Source organism: Ochotona curzoniae, unplaced genomic scaffold (genome assembly GCF_017591425.1).
Source record: "Ochotona curzoniae isolate NIBS_2020 unplaced genomic scaffold, NIBS_Ocur_1.0 scaffold_4937, whole genome shotgun sequence".
Lineage (NCBI taxonomy): Eukaryota > Metazoa > Chordata > Mammalia > Lagomorpha > Ochotonidae > Ochotona > Ochotona curzoniae.
In genome coordinates, this window is record NW_024467126.1 from 2,776,274 (window position 1) to 2,793,773 (window position 17,500).

The following is a 17,500-nucleotide window of genomic DNA, read 5'->3' on the forward strand; positions in this document are numbered from 1 at the left end:
GGCTTCGGATCGGCATAGCATCGGCCGTTGCGCTCACTTGGGGAGTGAATCATCGGACGGAAGATCTTCCTCTCTGTCTCTCCTCTCTGTATATCCGCCTTTCCAATTAAAAAAAAAAAATCTTTTAAAAAAAATACACAATTTCGTGGGATTTTTTTTTTCAGCGTGTCCACAAAATTGTGCGCATATTGACACTGCCAGGTTCTAGATTCTATCTCTGAATGAAATCTGAGCCGTTCGCAGCCCTTGTCATCACTCCTCACTGCCTTTCACTGCCAGTCTGCCGTCTGGGCGGGCTGCCGCTTGCCTAGGACCTTTGTGAAATCCTACAGCCCGTGATTTAAGATTATTTTTTTAATTGGAAAGTTAGATATGCTGAGAGGAGGAGGGACAAAGAGGAAGATCTTTGTCCAATGATTCACTCCCCTAGCGTCCACAACAGCTGATGAGGCGCTGATCTGGAGCCGTGAACCAGGAACTGCCCCCGGTCTCCCATGTGGGTGCAGGAACCCAAGTTCGTTTCATTTGCTGGAACCCTCGACTTCTCCAGGCCACAAGCAGGGAGCTGGATGGGAAGTGGAGCAGACGGGATTAGAACCAGCGCCCATATGGGTCCCCTGCGTATTCAGGGCGAGGAGTTTAGCTGTTAGGCTACCGCGCTGGGCCCAGCCTGTGATTTGGGCTTATCTCTCACTCTGTCTCAGGCCCTCATTCCTATGTAATCTGTCTGTTGAATACCTCCGTCACACGTTGTGAATTGCTTCCCCAGTTGGCTGTTGTTGGTTGGTGCGTCTGGGCGGTTAGGATGATGCTGATGTGAACTTGTGTCTGTGCAGTTAGGTTACAGTCCAGGGCGTGTGATTCCTATTTCCCGATCTGTGCTTAGGGGAGAGACAGCTGGGGCATTTGATTTTTCGGGAGTGTCAGGTTTCTTTGCCAGGTGGCCGCTGTTTAGCGTCGCCATCAGCAGCACGTGAACACGGGTTCAGGTCCTGCGCACTCAGCTGGCGCTTGGGATGGCTGCCTTTCCGCAGCAGCCAGCGGGGACATGGGGCATCTTTCCAGGTGCCCATTGGTCATTTGTCCATCTTGAAGAGATGTGTCATCTTTAAAGCGGACTCGGGAATGCTGTTGTGTAAATTATTGCTCCGCCTTTTTCTGAGACAAAAGTGTTTTTTGTTTAGCAGTTCATGTTTTAGTGTATTTTTGAGTTTGTTTGATAAAACTAGTGCTAAATACACCTCTTCCCCGTGAAAAAACAAAGTAGTTACACAAGGTACTTGCAGGTGCCTGTGCGCGTGTGGAATGGGCTTCAGAGGGCAGTTCATTTTCATTTCAAATTTTTTGAAATCCTTGCTGAGTGATCCTTAAAGGGTCATATAAAATCCATGTTTGAATTTCAAAAATTTTTACACCAAAATGAACTTTTTAAAGCACCCTTTTGTTTTGTATCCTTGCTCAAAATATCTTTAAAGACAAGCTGAAATAGATACATGAAGTATTTAGTGAACCCTGTTCAGACATATTGAACGTGAATTTGTCTCTAGGTTGTAAGATCTAAGAAAAGTCAGACCCGCAGGTGGGGGACACATGGCTTAGTAGAGCTTTGCTGTGTTTTCTGTATTCACCTGAGACGGTCAGGAGTTGCAGTTGGAAGGAAGAAAAGGTTTGTCGTGTAGGAGAGGGGCAGCTAAGTGGCAGCCCTCTGTGCCCTCCGGAAAGCCCCGACCTGGTGTCTCGGGCGGCCTTAGCCACGTGACCCTCTTCCGCAGCGTGGCACCATGAGACGGCGCTATGAAGACGATGGCATCTCAGATGATGAAATTGAAGGGAAAAGAACTTTTGACTTGGAAGAAAAGCTCCATACCAACAAATACAACGCCAATTTTGTTACTTTTATGGAAGGCAAAGGTAAGTATAGTTTTGGTTTAGTTCTGGCACTGTGGGCCTGTCGTCTGTGTGGCAGCGTCCCAGTTGGCTGCCTGTGAAGGCGCTGTGCATGCCGCAGTCCTTCCTGCGACCTCTTCTGGGCTGGGTTAGAAGCAAGCTCTGGTTAACATGGGAGGATTGGCGTTGTTTACCCGATTGCCTGTCCTTCCTCCCATCCCTGGGTTTGGCTTTAGTTCAAAATAATACATTAACCAAGAAAAGCACACGTGTCTGCCCCCCGCCCTTACAAGGTGCGGGTCAGTGTGCGCCACTTTCCCTTGATCCTTCCCAGACTGACAAGGTTGTAACATGTATTGTGATCAGAATTAATATTTTTGTCTGCCAAAATAAGGTAATTATAATAATTTCTTCTTAGATTTCACATGGCGCTGTTTCCCATAGTTGAAGCTCTGCGTTTGCGCTTCCCAGCCTCCCTGCAGCCCAGCCTCCCTGCAGCCCAGCCTCCCTGCAGCCCAGCCTCCCTGCAGCCCAGCCTCCCTGCAGCCCAGCCTCCCTGCAGCCCAGCCTCCCTGCAGCCCAGCCTCTGCGCTTGCTCGGCCTGCTGCATGCCTTGATTGGCAGAACAGCTGTAGATGCAGAATGAAAGCATTTTATTAACTTACTACTTGGGGCCCCCTTTCTGGTCTTTGTGTCTTTTTCCCAGAGATACCTCATGTCCTTCTAATAACTGTTTTCTTGTGGCGACAGATTTTAATGTAGAATATATCCAGCGTGGTGGCTTGAGAGACCCTCTAATTTTCAAGAATTCTGATGGACTTGGAATAAAGTAAGTGTTCTTGGCCTGGCTGGATGTGACTGCTCTAGTCAGACACAAGCCAGTAGGTAACTGAGAACAGCCCCTCCTTTATTTAGACAATAAATACAGAATTTCTTGGTTTTGTTATACAAATGATTTGTGTTCAGGTAAATGGGACAATATAGATGAACTGAAAAACAGAATAGCTTAAGTGTCCTCTTATCTACCTTTCTCAGATAATTGTTGTTAGCGTTTTGCTGTTTTTTATTTTCCTGTTATATATGTAAACATATGACAAAATATTCTTAGAAAATAATTCCAAACCGGAGTGTCATTGGATGAGGCCGGAGGTTCTCAGAGCCTGTGGGAGCAGCTGAGTGTCATTGGATGAGGCCGGGGGTTCTCAGAGCCTGTGGGAGCAGCTGAGTGTCATTGGATGAGGCCGGGGGATCTCAGAGCCTGTGGGAGCAGCTGAGTGTCATTGGATGAGGCCGGGGGTTCTCAGAGCCTGTGGGAGCAGCTGCGATGGAAGAAGTGGCGCTTTCTGCTTCTGCTCAGTGGTCTTTGCTTTGCAGGATGCCGGATCCGGACTTCACTGTGAACGACGTCAAGATGTGTGTGGGTGAGTGCCGCCCCACCGCTGCTTTATCGTATGTCTGTCCGCATCTCCGTGAAGAATGGCTTCGGGGCAAATCTACCCAAGAAACTAAAACTTGTGTCTCTAAGCCATGAAACTTTATTTTTCTGTACCTTAAGGGTGGTAGGAAATCCCCCGGGAATCCTTGCCAGGGCTGCATTTGGTAACTTGTCTAAGGCTTGAATTTCTTAACATTGCAAAATAGATATATTAAAATTTCTCTTAATCCGTGACGAAATTCAGTATTTTTTAAAATTTGGATTATTTTTATTGGAAAGTCATATATACAGAGAGAAGGATCTTCTGTCCATTGATTTACTTCCCAAATGGTCACAATGGCCAAAGTTGGGCAATCTGAATCTACGAGCCTGGAGCCTCTTCCTGGTTTCCCACACAGGTACAGGGTCCAAGTTCTTTGGCCGTCCTTGACTACCCTCTCAGGCTACAAGCAGGAAGCTAGATGGAAAATGGGGCTACTGGGATGCTGGTGTGTGCAAGGCGATGGCTTTGGCTGCTAGGCTACTGCACCAGACCCATGATTTTATTGTGAGTTACATTGATTATACTTGGCGTTTTTGAAAAGAGCTGAAACTAACAGGGTCTAGTAAAAAAGAAGACTGCTGCCTGTGGTTAGTTAAGCTCTGGCATGATCGTCTGTGCTTGGTGTTCATTGCCCTCAGGCTTAGGGGTGCATAGGTGGGCTTCAGCTCAGGACAGCCTTTTGAAGCATAAAGCGGAGCGCTTTACTAAAGAACTAAAACTGAACTAAAGAAGGCTCCCAGTGTGTAGGAACTGTGTCTTGCAGTGCTGGCTCTTGACCACGTGAGGGCCCCTGTCAGGTCTCTGGGTGAGCTCATTACCCAAGAGGTTAGCCCTGCAGAGAGCCCTGAGCCAGTCTCTACCTCCCGTTGTTCGTCTCCCGTGCCCGTCAGCCATGTGCCCGGCACTGAGTGCTTCCTTAGGCTTGCCGCGGGCCCCAGGCTGTAGCAGATGTAAAGCAAGTCTGTTCAGTGATTCAAATGCTGACTTACCTAAGCCTTAGTGTAACTACTTGTCTACTTAGAATCCATCACTTGACTTTTTCTTTTAAGATTTTTATTTATCTTTATGGGAAAAGCAGATTTACAGAGAGAAGGAGGGACAGAAAAATCTTCCATCTACTGGTTCATTCCCCAGGTGGCCACAACAGAAAGAGCTGAGCTGATCTGAAGCCAGGAGCCAGGAGCTTCCGGGTCTGCTATGTGGGTGCAGGGTCCAAGGCTTGGTTCATCCTTGACTTCCTCAAGCAGGGAGCTGGAAGGGAAGTGGGACAGCCGGGACATGAAGCAGCATCAATATGGGATGCTAGCACTCTCGGGCTGAGGATTAGCCCCTTGAGCCGTGGTGCCGACCTCTTGGCTTTTTCTTAAAGAACTTTGTGCAGAACTCCCAGGATCCCTGTGACAGCAGGTCGCCACACCTGCTCACTCTTGGGTAGACATCTGTTCAGTTTACCATCTGTAAGTGACCTGCCTCAGAACCCTCGGTTTTTGTTTTTTTCCATTTGTTTATTTTATTTGAGAGGCCCAGGTATAGATCCAAGGACAGAGGGAGAGATCTTCATTGGTTTGTTCACCGCACTGGGAGTTGTGCAGCTGGGGTCCGATCCCAGTGCCTGTGTAGGGTGAAAGCGGCACAGGGGGCACAGCCTGCTACACCATGGCGCCAGCCCCCAGCAGAACCCTCTTTGATTCCCACTGACAGTGTAGGTTCCTGGAGCACATTGTGGGGAGATAGCAGAGTGGGAAGCTCCAAGAACATACTTGCCCCGCTGCACAGCAGTTACCTAGCAGAATCTCGCGGATGGAGCTGTTCTTAGTGGCCTGGGTTCCAGTGAGAGCCTGCAAGTTCAGATGAAGGCCTGGTCCAGAAATGAATCCAGACAGCTCCAGGTGTCAGTGTGCTGAGGGTAGCTTCTCCCTGTCTTCCCGTTCCTCCATGTCCCCCGCTAGGCTTTGGGCAGGCAGCTACACATGTGTTCTGGAACAAGCTGCTGGGACACAGTTCTTGAAGGGTGGTTTCGGCAGAACGGACCCTGTCTTCCAGGTACTGGGGAGCGGGCCGTGTTCCCAGGTGGCCTCTGTTGCCAGCCGTTTTCTCTGGCCAGAGTGATTCCCAGGTGGTTGGAAGGACTAGAGCACTGTCACATTTTTCTCTCTGTGAGGCAGACATTAAAGGTAGGGTCAGTGGAAGAAGCTGTATGTGTGGGCGGCCATTAGAAAGTGACCGGGTATGCCCCCAGAAGGGATCCGAAAGAGCTGAGAAAACTTCTCATTCATACTTGAAGCTGATCCTTGATACACAGACAGTCTGCAGCTATGAAAATAAAGGCAAAGCAAGACAAAATGAAACAAGCCGTAACGACATATAGACACCCCAGACAAGGAGGGAGAGGCTGGTTCTAGATGGAGATACCCAGTATTCAGCAGGAATCAATGGCATGTGATGGAATAAGAAAGAAGGCCTGTTCAGAGGGCGGAAACCAGCTGTACCTGAAAAGACCAATGGTGGACAGAGCTCAAAGTCCCAGCTGCTCTGCTTCTATCCCAGCTCCCTTCTGCCATGCCTGGAGGAGCTGTGCAAGATAGCCCAAGGACTTGGAGCCCTGTGGCCCCAAGTGGGGGACTCGTCAGAAGCTTCCAGCTAGTGACCATTTGAAAAGTGAACCAACAGTTGGAAGATCACTCTTTCTCTCATTCTCTCCTACACACACATATACTCTGCCTTTCAAATAGCTTGTTTGTTTGTTTGCTTGTTTGTTTTTTAAAGTGGAGTCTTGGGATCTTGTAAGTAAGTGCCAGGATCCCATACGGCACTGGTTCAAGTTCTGGCTGCTCCACTTTCCATCCAGTTCCCTGCTTGTGGACTGAAAAAGCAGTAAAGGACGGCCCAAGTCATTGGACCATGTAGCTTTTTGTGGGAGACCCAGAAGAAGCTCCTGCTTCTAGCTTTGGATCAGCTCAGGCCCAGCTGTTGGGACCATTTAGGGCGTAAACCAGCAACTGGAAGTTCATTGCCTCTCCTTCCTCTCCGTAAATTTGATCTGCCTCTCCAGTAAAAATCAATCTTCAAAAATAAATAAGAGTTTTTGAGAGGTGTTGGACTGAGGGCTCCACCTTGTTGACAGGGCAAGGTCGGCCTCGCTCTGCTTGTGTCATGTGATGACAAAAAGCCCTGGCCAGATGCCTGCTGCTTGCTATGGGGTTTCCCAGCCATCAGAGCTATAAGAAATTTTTGTCCATTTTCAGTGGCTCCTAAGCTATTCTGTCATTTGCAGTACACATCACACTTGGAATGCATGAGGGGACATGTGGGACACCAATGAGCAGACTACGATATGCATTTTATAAGTACTAGAAGACGAAGAAGAAACAAAGAATATTTGAAGAAAATTCCCAGATTTGATCAAAGGCATGAAGTGAACATTTGAAAAACTCAACAAACTACTTAACTCAGACACCACAACCAATATGTTACAATCAGAATTTGCAAGGCTAGGAGACTCTTGAAAGCATTGGAGCACTTTCTCATTACGTAAGGGGATCGTTAATAAGATTATAAGCAGTTCATTAGCTTTTATTGTATTGCTATAGGAAGAAGCTGCATACTAAGCTTGCAGCTTTGGGGGTTGAGAGTCCCAGATTGGGCGTCCATCCATGCAGGCCCCGGGAAGGGTGTCCGTGGCCTGGACAAGAGTGAGAGAGAATTGGGCCTGCTCTGAGGCCATTACCCCGGTAACCTAGGTACTTTCTACTAGGCCTTATCTCTCTTTTTAACCAGAATGTCAGATGTACAGAGTGAAAGAGAAACTGAGAAAAATCTTCCAACTGCTGGTTCACTCCTCAAGCAGCCCCAGCAGTCGGTTCTCAGCCAATCCGAAGCCAGGAACCAGGAGCTAGCAGCTTCCTCGGGGTCTCCTGTGGGAGTGCAGGGTCCCAAGGCTTTGGGCATCTTTAACTGCTTTCCCAGGCCACAAGCTTGAAGCTGGATGGGAAGTGGAGCTGCCGGGATTAGAACCGGCTCACATAGGAGATCCTGGTGCGTTCAAGGCGATGACCTTAATTGCTAAAGTATCGCACCAGGCCCTGTAAATAAATACATGTATATTTTTCTTTTTTTTTTTTAAATATATTTTTATTTTGAATTATGTGGTACGATTTTGTATAGGCTGGGATTCCCCCCCAAACTCCCACCCCCCAGCAGATTTTTCCCATTTTGTTACAAAAGTGAATATATGTATGTATTTTTTAAACTTTTTCCATTTTTTATTATATTTTTGACAATCTTTACATAGTGAATTAGGGTAAAATGTTTCAAGGGCTACAGGAAAGTGGGTAAGACTATTATTTCCATATTGCTTCTTTCATATATCTGAGGTGAAAGGGGATATTAAGGGAGTTAATGTATATATTTTAAAAATTATTTATTTTGAGATGCTGAGTTACAGAAATGGGAAGGTCTTTCATCTGCTGACGTTACCTGGGTGGTCATTACAGCCAGCAAGCACAGAGCTAAGCTGAAGCCAAGGGTTTGGTCATGTCTCTTGTGGGGTGGTTTTTGTCTCCCCAAAGCTTTATTAATTTAGAGTAGTTGTAGGGCAGACAGAAACATCTTGCATGTTTTTTCACTCAGTAGGTGGAAGCAAAGGCCCCAGGTGTGGCAGGAGGAGCTGTAGCTCCATCCCTGTCTGCATGAGGGTGTTGTGGGCCCAGGTACTCAGCGTCCTCTGCTGCTTCCCGAGGCCATTGGCACAGAGCGGGATCAGAGTGGGGCAGCGGGACACGAGCGGGCACAGTGTGGGAAGCTCGAGTTGCAGGTACACTGCACAACTGGCCCAAGTCACAGCAGATTTAAAGAGAGACATCAAAGTGTTTTCTCAGGGGTCTTCAACATAAATAAATAAAAATGTCTTGTTTAGCCATGATGGAATCAAATTAGGTATCAATAAGGAATTCAGTTTGAAAGTTGACAGTTCTGGGAATAAATCTCTTCAAACCAATGAATTGAAAAAAAATCTCCAGAGAAAGTATTTAAAGATAAATGACTACAAAAATAGCCTACCAGAATTTAGCAGAAGCACTCCTGAAAGGGAAATTGAGAGCCACACACACTGAAAACAAGAGGGAGGGCATCAGGCCTGTGGGGCACCAGGGCGTCACAGGGGACGGAGGACAACCCACCCTCAGGGCCTAGTGCCGGCTTTTCACAGTTGTTTAAAACGCATAAACTCAGTAAAAATAGTAACACTTGGCACTCAAAAATTTCATTTATAGTAATAAGAAGTAATACAGAAAAAATTACAGAAAGTTCCATTTACAGTTACATACTAGGAGAATAAACAGCTTCATTAGTATCTGAGCCATGGCTACTAAAGTATTATGAAAATGGCAGTGCATTGCAGAAAACAAACTGAAGGTGAATAACTAGATCCTTGTCCATGAGTTGGTAGTGTTGCTAAGATGTCATGACCACGGGTGATGTGAGCTAAGTGCTACTTCATTGTTAAAGATTCCTCAGAGAAGGAAACGGAGGAAAAGACCTTCAGCCGCTGATGCACTGCCCCAGTGGCCGCTGTGGCAGGACTTCCAGGGCGCCCATGTAGGTGCAGGCCTAGAGGCTATCTTCCAATACATTCCCAGAGATGGGATTGGAACTGCTGCTGCCTCCCAGGAAGCTGGATCATAAGTGCAGCCGGTTTGGGACACAGTGGGTTAAGCTGCATTTATGATCCAGCTTCCTGGGAGGCAGCAGCTGTAGGGTCCAGTGTACTGTACACAACCCAGATGGAGCTGCAGCTTCCCCTGTCCTGATCGTGCTGATTGGAGCCCATTGATTTGGGAAGGTACTAACAGATTGAAACTGGTGTGCGTGTCTCCCTTGCCTTTCAAATATATATACATATCTGTAATTTATTCACTTGTTCATTTATTTTTATTGCAAAGTCCAATTTACACAGAGGAGAGAAAGAAAAATCTTCCATCCACTGGTTTACTTCCCAAGTGGCCACAGTGGCTGGAGCTGAGCCAATCCAAAGCCAGGAGCCAGGAGCTTTTTCTGGGTCTCCCACGCAGGATTTGGGCCATCCGCAAGCGCTTTTCCCAGGCCAGAAACAGGGATCTGGATGGAAAGCGGAGTAGCCGGGATCGGATGGATTGGCACCCATATGGGATCCCGTTGTTGCAAGGCAAGGGTTTAGAATCTAAGCTACCACTCCGCGCGCTATTTATTTATTTTCAAAAATAGAAAAACCCACATAAAAAATATTTTATCCCAAGAAAGCACCCAGAGAAAGACTGCTGGAGCTCACCTGTCCTGAGTTCCCAAGGTTACGCATACTCAGGGTGGTGGGACAGACGGAGGCACGTAGACGACAGCAGGAGGGAGAGCTGCAGTCTCGCCCGGGCTGGGCACGGCGCACAAGAGCTTTGACTGTCCAGTTAGGGTGCCCAGGTTCCTGTCCTGCAAGGTGCCTTTCATATGCGTAATGGAAAATAGTACTGAACATGAGAATTTTCAAGCTTAGGTAAGATTAAATAAAATTCTGGGCCCGGTGCGGTGGTGCAGTGGTTAAGGTCCTCGCCTTGCACGCCCGGGATCCCATATGGACGCCGGTTCTGATCCCGGCAGCCCCACTTCCCTTCTAGCTCCCTGCCTGTGGCCTGGGAAAGCAGTCGAGGACGGCCCAAAGCTTTGGGATCCTGCACCCGCGTGGGAGACCCAGAAGAGGCTCCTGGCTTCGGATCGGCATAGCATCAGCCATTGCACTCACTTGGGGAGTGAATCATCGGACGCAAGATTTTCCTCTCTATCTCTCCTCTCTGTATATCCGCCTTTCCAATAAATAAATAATAAAAAATAAATCTTTAAAAAAAAAAAGATTAAATAAGATTCCATAGGCTACAGTTTAATAAACATACCTGAGCAAGTAATTACTTTATCTAATATTATCAGGGCTGTTGTTAAGGCATAGTGGGTGATGTGGCAACAGCATCCCACGTGGGTACTCTTTATTTCCAGTTCAGTTCCCTGCCAATGGCTTGGGAAAGGCACCAAAAGATGGGCCAAGTACTTGGGGCCCCTACCACCCACATGAAGACCTGGGTAAAGCTGGCACCAGCGTGGCATAGCCCTGTCTGTTCTGGCCATCTCTGGAAGGGAACCAGTGGAGGGTTTTTTTTGTTTGTTTTTAACTTTTATTGGAAATGCAGATCAGATTGACAGAAGAAGAGAGATAAATCTATCTCCAGATGGCTGCAGTGACCAGAGCTGAGTCAATCAGATAGTAGCCTCCTCTGAGTCTCCCACGTGAGTGCGAGTCCCAAAGTTCTGGGCTGGCCTCCACTGCTTTCCCAGGCCACAGGCAGGGAGCTGGACGGGAAGTTGGGCAGCTGAGTCATAAAAAGGCACCCATGTGGGGCCCGGCAGCCCCACTTCCCTTCCAGCTCCCTGCCTGTGGCCCGGGAAGGCAGTCGAGGACGGCCCAAAAGCTTTGGGACCCTGCAACCACGTGGGAGACCTGGAAGAGGCTCCTGGCTTCGCATCTGCATAGTATCGACTGTTGTGCTCACTTGGGGAGTGAATCATTGGATGGAAGATCTTCCTCTCTGTCTCTCCTCTCTGTATATCCGCCTTTCCAATAAAAAATTAATAAAAATAAATCTTTAAAAAAAAAAAGGCACCCATGTGGATCCTAGTGCTTACAAGGGTAGGATCAGGTAATTGCGCCCTCATGCCAGGCCCAGTGGAAGATATATTTACCTCTGTCTATCTATCCATCTGTCTCCCCCCCCCACCCGTACCTTCCCCTACATTGTACCTTCATATTTATATAATTCTGAGTTCGCAATACATTAAATCTTTTTTTAAAAAGGAGCTACCCCCTTACACATTCTGAGGTTTGATTATGATTATCCACCTGAAGTGATATTTCTTTTCTGTTACTGATACCGTGCTGAAGAAGGGACAGTGTCCTTCCATGATGCTTCATATTTTATATGTCAATGTTTTCAGAGTAGCAATGGTTCTGTATAATTAATTGGTTCATCTCTCCGGGCAGGGAGTCGCCGCATGGTGGACGTTATGGATGTGAACACCCAGAAAGGCATCGAGATGACCATGGCCCAGTGGACTCGCTACTATGAGACCCCAGAAGAGGAGCGGGAGAAACTGTATAATGTCATCAGCCTTGAGTTCAGCCATACCAGGCTGGAAAACATGGTGCAGAGGCCCACCACAGTAAGTGTGGCCGTTGTGTCCACGTGTGTCAACGTCACCATGAGAGTGGTTATTGCACTGTTGGATATGAATAATGTGTAATGTTAGAAGACTCTTCATTTTCCAAAATTGGTTAACTCTGTTATTGGACAGGGGCAATCAGATTTGTATCACCAGTGACTTAATTTAGGGACCTTGACTTTTGCATATAATGGAAAGCAGTCTTACCTCGCTTGATGAGAAGGTTATTCATGGGAAGTTTGCTTAGAACCAGTGAGCACTTGATGAGATGATGGGATTGGATGGGGTTAGACAAGGTAGCAGCCACTCCTTTTTTTTTTTTAATTACATTGCATTATGTCATGCAGTTCCATAGGCACTGGGATTCCCCCCACTATTCCCCAAACCTTCCCCCATGGTGGATTCCTCCACCTTGCTGCATTGCCACAGTTCAAGTTCAGTTGAGATTCTTTCATTGCAGGCATATACCAAGCATAGAGTCCAGTATCATTGTCTAGATAAGTTCAACTGCTTCTTGGGGAGACCCTCTCTGGTCTGAAGGTAGAGCCGGCAGAGCATCATCCCGATCAACCAAAAGCCCCAACATAACATCAGCAACAATTTATAATGTTATGGAATTAGGGGACAAAGTATTGAGTTTAAAAAAAATGCAAGTTCTTAACCACATCCTGTGACTTCTTCACTGATGCTTCGATTTTAGTTTATATACAACCGGATTCTATACACCTTAAAATTGCTACAGGTTACCATTCACTTGTCTCATGTGTATTTTCAGTGTAGTATTTAGCTTTTTATAGCGTCGAAGCATAATTTTTGTGAAGCTGTCTCCCCCCCCCCCCCCCCGGGAAGTCTAGACTGGCTTATAACTGTAACAAGACATATATCAACAGTTTAGGTGCAAAACAGTTTTATGGAGGGGTGTGCAGAGAAATCTTCAATGCGCCAGTGAGGAGTAATTAATCTTTGTGTATCACCTAGTAAGATATAAGTGAGTCCACGCTGTTGCCTGTCTGTTTTTAGGCTTTCCTTGTTGTTCTCTATATATTCTAGATTTTTGTTTTGTTGGTTGGTTGGTTATTTGTTAGTTTTGAGGGGTTTCCGGAGCAATCGTGCTGGTCATTGCCAGACAGCGTGCGGAACCAAAGTCGGAACCAAGCAAGGACCACAGAGAGGTCCCTTCCCTAGTCCCAAAGGAAGTCCACTGTTTTTCTGTATCTGCAGACTACTCAGGGCTCCTGGCTGTTGTTCTGATGCTCTTGGATCCCGCGAGGGAGGATTTTGACTTCTTCCATCCCATGTGGTAGATTCAAGCAGGAGTGGATGACCTCAGAGTTCTTGGCCTCTGAGGGCACTCGAATTCTCCGTGGTCTCCTTAGTAGCTGGGCTATAATCCTTGGTGCTCGTACTGATAGACCTTGGTGAGGATCTGGGAGTCTTCAGGGTTGGGATACAAGCCTCCTCTTGTCCCCCTGCTCCGCTCTGGGATTCCCCCCTACTCTTAGCATATAATCTCCTATTAAGAGGTTGTCAGGATCGCTCCTGAATCCCCCTGTTGTCTAATGCCACTCCTTTTTTTGAACGATTTATTTTTATTGAAAAGGCAAATTTAAGAGCCCAATGACTAACATCCTCACCTTTCATGTGCTGGGATCCCATCTGGGCGCTGGTTGATATCCTGGCTGCTCCACTTCCCATCCAGCTCCCTGCTTGCAGCCTAGGAAAGCGGTCGAGGATGGCCCAGAACCTCCCTGCACCCACGTGGGAGACCTGGAGGAAGCTTCTGTCTTCGGATTGACTCAGCTCTCGCCATTGTGGTCCCTTGGGAGTGAAAAGCGGATGGAGGATCTTCGTCTCTCCTCCTCTCTGTATATCTGACTTTCAATAAAAATAGATAAATCTTTAAAAAATAGTAGATAAAGAAAAGGCAGATTTACAGGACAAGAGGGACAAAGATCTTCCATCTACTGGTTAATCTCCAAATGGCTGCCACAGCCAGAGTTCAGAAAGTCAGGAACAGGGAGCCCTCTTAGAGTCTCCCCCACGCGGGTGTAGGGTCCCAGTGCTTTGTGCCGTCCTGGACTGCTTTCCCAGGCCACAAACAGGGACGCAAACTAGTGCCCATGTGTGATGCTGGCACTTGCAGGCAGAGGATTAGCCAGTGGAGCCCGTGCACCGAGTGACACAGAGGACTCCATGCACAGGGATTTCCCCATCTACTAGTGTACTTCTCCATTGGTTGCTGCAAAGTCGGGAGGCTCGAACTCCAGGCAGGATTGCCACATTAGTGTCAGTTGCCATAAATGTGGGTGACTGATGTCCTGCTGCATTTCTAGAAGTGTTGGCAGGGAGCTGGGCTGGAAGCAGAGCTGGGACTTGAGTGGTGCTCCGCGATGGGATGCCTTACCGTGCCCCTCCAGTCACTTTCCTTTTACCATTTGTATCCTTTGAGTTCTTGACTCTGGAGTTGATTGATTCAAGTGTTCTATTTAATGCAGGATTTGGAATATTCTTGTCATTTTATTGAAGTCAAGGTCCAGGGTTTTTTTTTATTTTTTTAAAGATCTATTTATTTATTGGAAAGTCAGATATACAGAGAGGAGGAGAGACAGAGAGGAAGATCTTCCCTCCAATGGTTCACTCCCGAACCAGCTGCAATGGCCATAGCTGAGCCAATCTGGAGCCATGATCCTCCTCCGGGTCTGCCACACAGGTGCAGGGTCCCATATGGGATCCTGGCACCTGCAAGGCAAGGACTTTAACCGGTAGGCTATCACACCGGACCCTTCTGTGAGTTTTGATGAGTTTGCCTATTTATGTTAAGTGCCACAGCAGTCAAAGGCTAGGATATTGTCACTTCTTTTTACAAATGTTTTGGCTTTTTAAAAGGTCTTTTTCTTCTTTTAAGATGTATTTTATTTGTAAGTCAGAGTTGCGTGATCTCCCATGCACTGGTTCACTCCCGAAGTCACTGCAGTGGCTGGAGCTGGGCTGGTCAGAAGCCTGGAGCCAGGAGCTACCTTCGTGTCTGCCATCTCGGTGAAAGGGCCCAAGGACTTGCATCATCTTCTGCTTTGCAAGGCCCATTAGCAGGAAACTAGAAGTAGAGCTGGACTCAAGCCAGAGCTCAGATATGATGTGGTTACTGCACACGGAGGCTTAACTTACTACATCCTGGCACCAATCCCTGGTGATGTCTAAGCTAGCAGGTTATTTTTATTGGAAAGGCAGATTTTATAGAACGAGAAATGAGGGCCTGGCGCCGTGGCGTAGCAGCTAAAAACCTCGCCTTGAATGCCCCGAGATCCCATATGGGCACTGGTTCTAATCCCGGCAGCTCCACTTCCCATCCAGCTCCCTGCCTGTGGCCTGGGAAAGCAGTGGAGGACGGCACAAAGCCTTGAGACCCTGCACCCACGTGGGAGACCTAGAAGAAGTTCCCGGTTCCCGGCTTTGGATTGGCACAGCACCAGCTGTTGTGATCACTTTTGGAATGAATCCTCAGATGGAAAATCTTCCCCCTCCTTCCCCCCATCTCCCCCCCCCGCCACGTATCTCCTGTGTATTTCTGACCTTGTAATAAAAAATAAATAAATCTTTTAAAAAAAGAAAATGAGAGGAAGATCTTCCACCTACTAGTTTACTTCCCAAATGGCCACAATGGCTGGAACTTCCCCAATTGGAAATCAGGAGCCAGGAGCTTCCTCTAGATCTCCCATATGATGCCTCAAGGCTTTGGGTCGTCCACTACTGCTTTCCAGGCCACAGGCAGGGAATGGGTGTAAGTGGAGCAACTGGATCACGAAATGCTGCCCATATGGGATGCCGGCATTTGAAAGGGGAAGATTAGCCAGTGGAGCCATTATACCAGGCCCTGTTGTGGTTTTTGTTTGTTTGTTTATTTGCTGTTTTTCCAGATTTGTTATCTTGGCTACTCTTAGTAGTATGCCCTACCTGTTTCAGCTACTTCCTGAAGTTGAGTTTTTTTGGATTGAAGAAAAGGAGCAAATTGTACTCGTGTTGAAGAAGCGTTGGTTGCCCACCGCTGTCTGTGTCAGTGCCTCCATTTTGATCAGTGTTGTCCTTACGATTGTGTTGCTGCAACCACTGTCCTTTATTCTGATTTAAAAATTATTTCTAAAATGCTTTTCTAGTAGCTCTAAGATTCACCACTGCTTGGTTTAATTCACTTTTGAGGAAATTGTGGCATTCTTGTAAAGTTCTCAAGGAATCATGGTTTTCTTTTTTAAAAAGAAAAAAACTATTGAGTTTTGGTGATTTTACACAGTTGATTAGGGTGAAAAAGGTCAAGGAATAGGGGGTTGTGGGTAAGACCATTGTTTCCAAGTTTCCTTTTTTCTTCCGGTGGGGGTGGGGTTAGATAAGGGGATGAGCTGCACCAGGTTCTCACTGCGCAGTACCCAGGCATGGGAATGGCCATTGGGCGTCATCCCAGGGTCTCCGATTGGGGCCTGTGCCCAGTTCTGCTCAAGTGCTTCTGAAAGGCTGTTATCTTGCCGTTCCCAGGACGAGGCGCTCCTCCTATGGTCCAGTTGCTGACATAATGCACCCTGGATTCTCTGGTCGCCCAGATATTTATTGTCAATGCTTGACTGACGTAGTTGGCCAATTCTGTTATGGTACCAGATGTCCTGTGCTGGCTCCAGTGGACTGCCACATCCTCCATGCGCACTTGGGCATGCCGTCCACTGCCCTGTCTAAGCCCCTGAGGAGGCCCAGCTCTGACACATTCACTCCGTGGTCTGCAAGTAGAGTGGCCTTGTCAATGAAATCCCTCGAAAGTCATTCCTCACCTGCACAAACTCCTTCCACTGTTCGCCCTCCCCCGGTAGGGCGCAGGCCTGTGCATCGGCTGGAGAAAGGGCCAAGGGAATGTGTGGAATTCTGCTTTTCTTGCATTTAAAACTCGTTAATTCCAACCATATTCTTGTATCTTAAGTGTCCCTTCCGTTTTTATGTTTTTTTTTTAAGGTGGATTTCATTGATTGGGTAGACAACATGTGGCCAAGGCATTTGAAAGAAAGTCAGACTGAGTCTACAAACGCCATCTTGGAGATGCAGTACCCGAAAGTGCAGAAGTGAGTGACTTCCCTGCGGTGTGGGTGCTGGGGGAGCCAGAATGAGACGTAAAGCGCTCCTCCCACAGACATCATCTGCTTTGTTCTGAGTGATCAAAAGGAGACGTTACAGTTCTAAAGGAGTATGTGTGCAAGAAGCACAGCGTGCCATCTCATGTTTAGGGGAAAGGTTATATTGACAATCTCCTCCTGCTGGGCAGGGTCAGAGGTTGGTCGGTCCATACCCAGAGACGGGTGTGACGTTTTGCTAAGCTGTTCCTCCTTTTCATTCTTGCTCTAATGGTCTCGTCTTCCTTTGTTTCAGGTACTGTCTCATGAGTGTGCGAGGCTGCTATACCGACTTCCATGTGGACTTTGGTGGTACCTCAGTTTGGTATCACATCCATCAAGGGGGAAAGGTATGGTCGTGGTCGTGATGGGTGATGACTTTGGAAGCTGGTTACGTGGCCTTGTTTTAGTTCTTGCAAACTTCCCATACCCTGGAAATGAACCTGTTAGGAAATTATCCCTGTTCTCATCTAAAGAGAATGGAAGATTGAGATCACCTTTTGGCTACAGTTGAGTAGTAAATAGCATTCATCTAATCTATGGTGATGACACCAACATTAGCACAACACCTCAACAATCCTGTTTCTAGTTTCCCAACAGTTCTCCAAGCAAGGTAATGAAGTGTTTTTACGAGGACAAAAGTGTTTCTGAACCTGTAGGATCATATCCACGTTTAAATGGTCTTAATTTTTTGTTTAATTGTGGTAATTACATGGTGCATGTAGTGGAAATAAACAACATACAAATTCGGATCCAAGC

The 17,500-nt window shown here is 47.2% G+C and overlaps 1 protein-coding gene across 5 annotated transcripts in view; it reads left to right on the plus strand.

Moving 5' to 3' along the window:
- KDM2A (lysine demethylase 2A) overlaps positions 1-17,500 on the plus strand; it is an 87,058-nt gene that overhangs the window by 34,826 nt on the left and 34,732 nt on the right. For all 5 annotated transcript variants that reach the window (XM_040971063.1, XM_040971061.1, XM_040971064.1 and 2 more), the window contains 6 exons: positions 1,773-1,911; positions 2,638-2,716; positions 3,262-3,308; positions 11,419-11,597; positions 16,587-16,693; positions 16,998-17,091. In XM_040971063.1, the coding sequence (XP_040826997.1) occupies positions 1,782-1,911; positions 2,638-2,716; positions 3,262-3,308; positions 11,419-11,597; positions 16,587-16,693; positions 16,998-17,091 (636 nt within the window). In that variant the 5' untranslated portion in view covers positions 1,773-1,781. The remainder of the gene's footprint in view (positions 1-1,772; positions 1,912-2,637; positions 2,717-3,261; positions 3,309-11,418; positions 11,598-16,586; positions 16,694-16,997; positions 17,092-17,500) is intronic.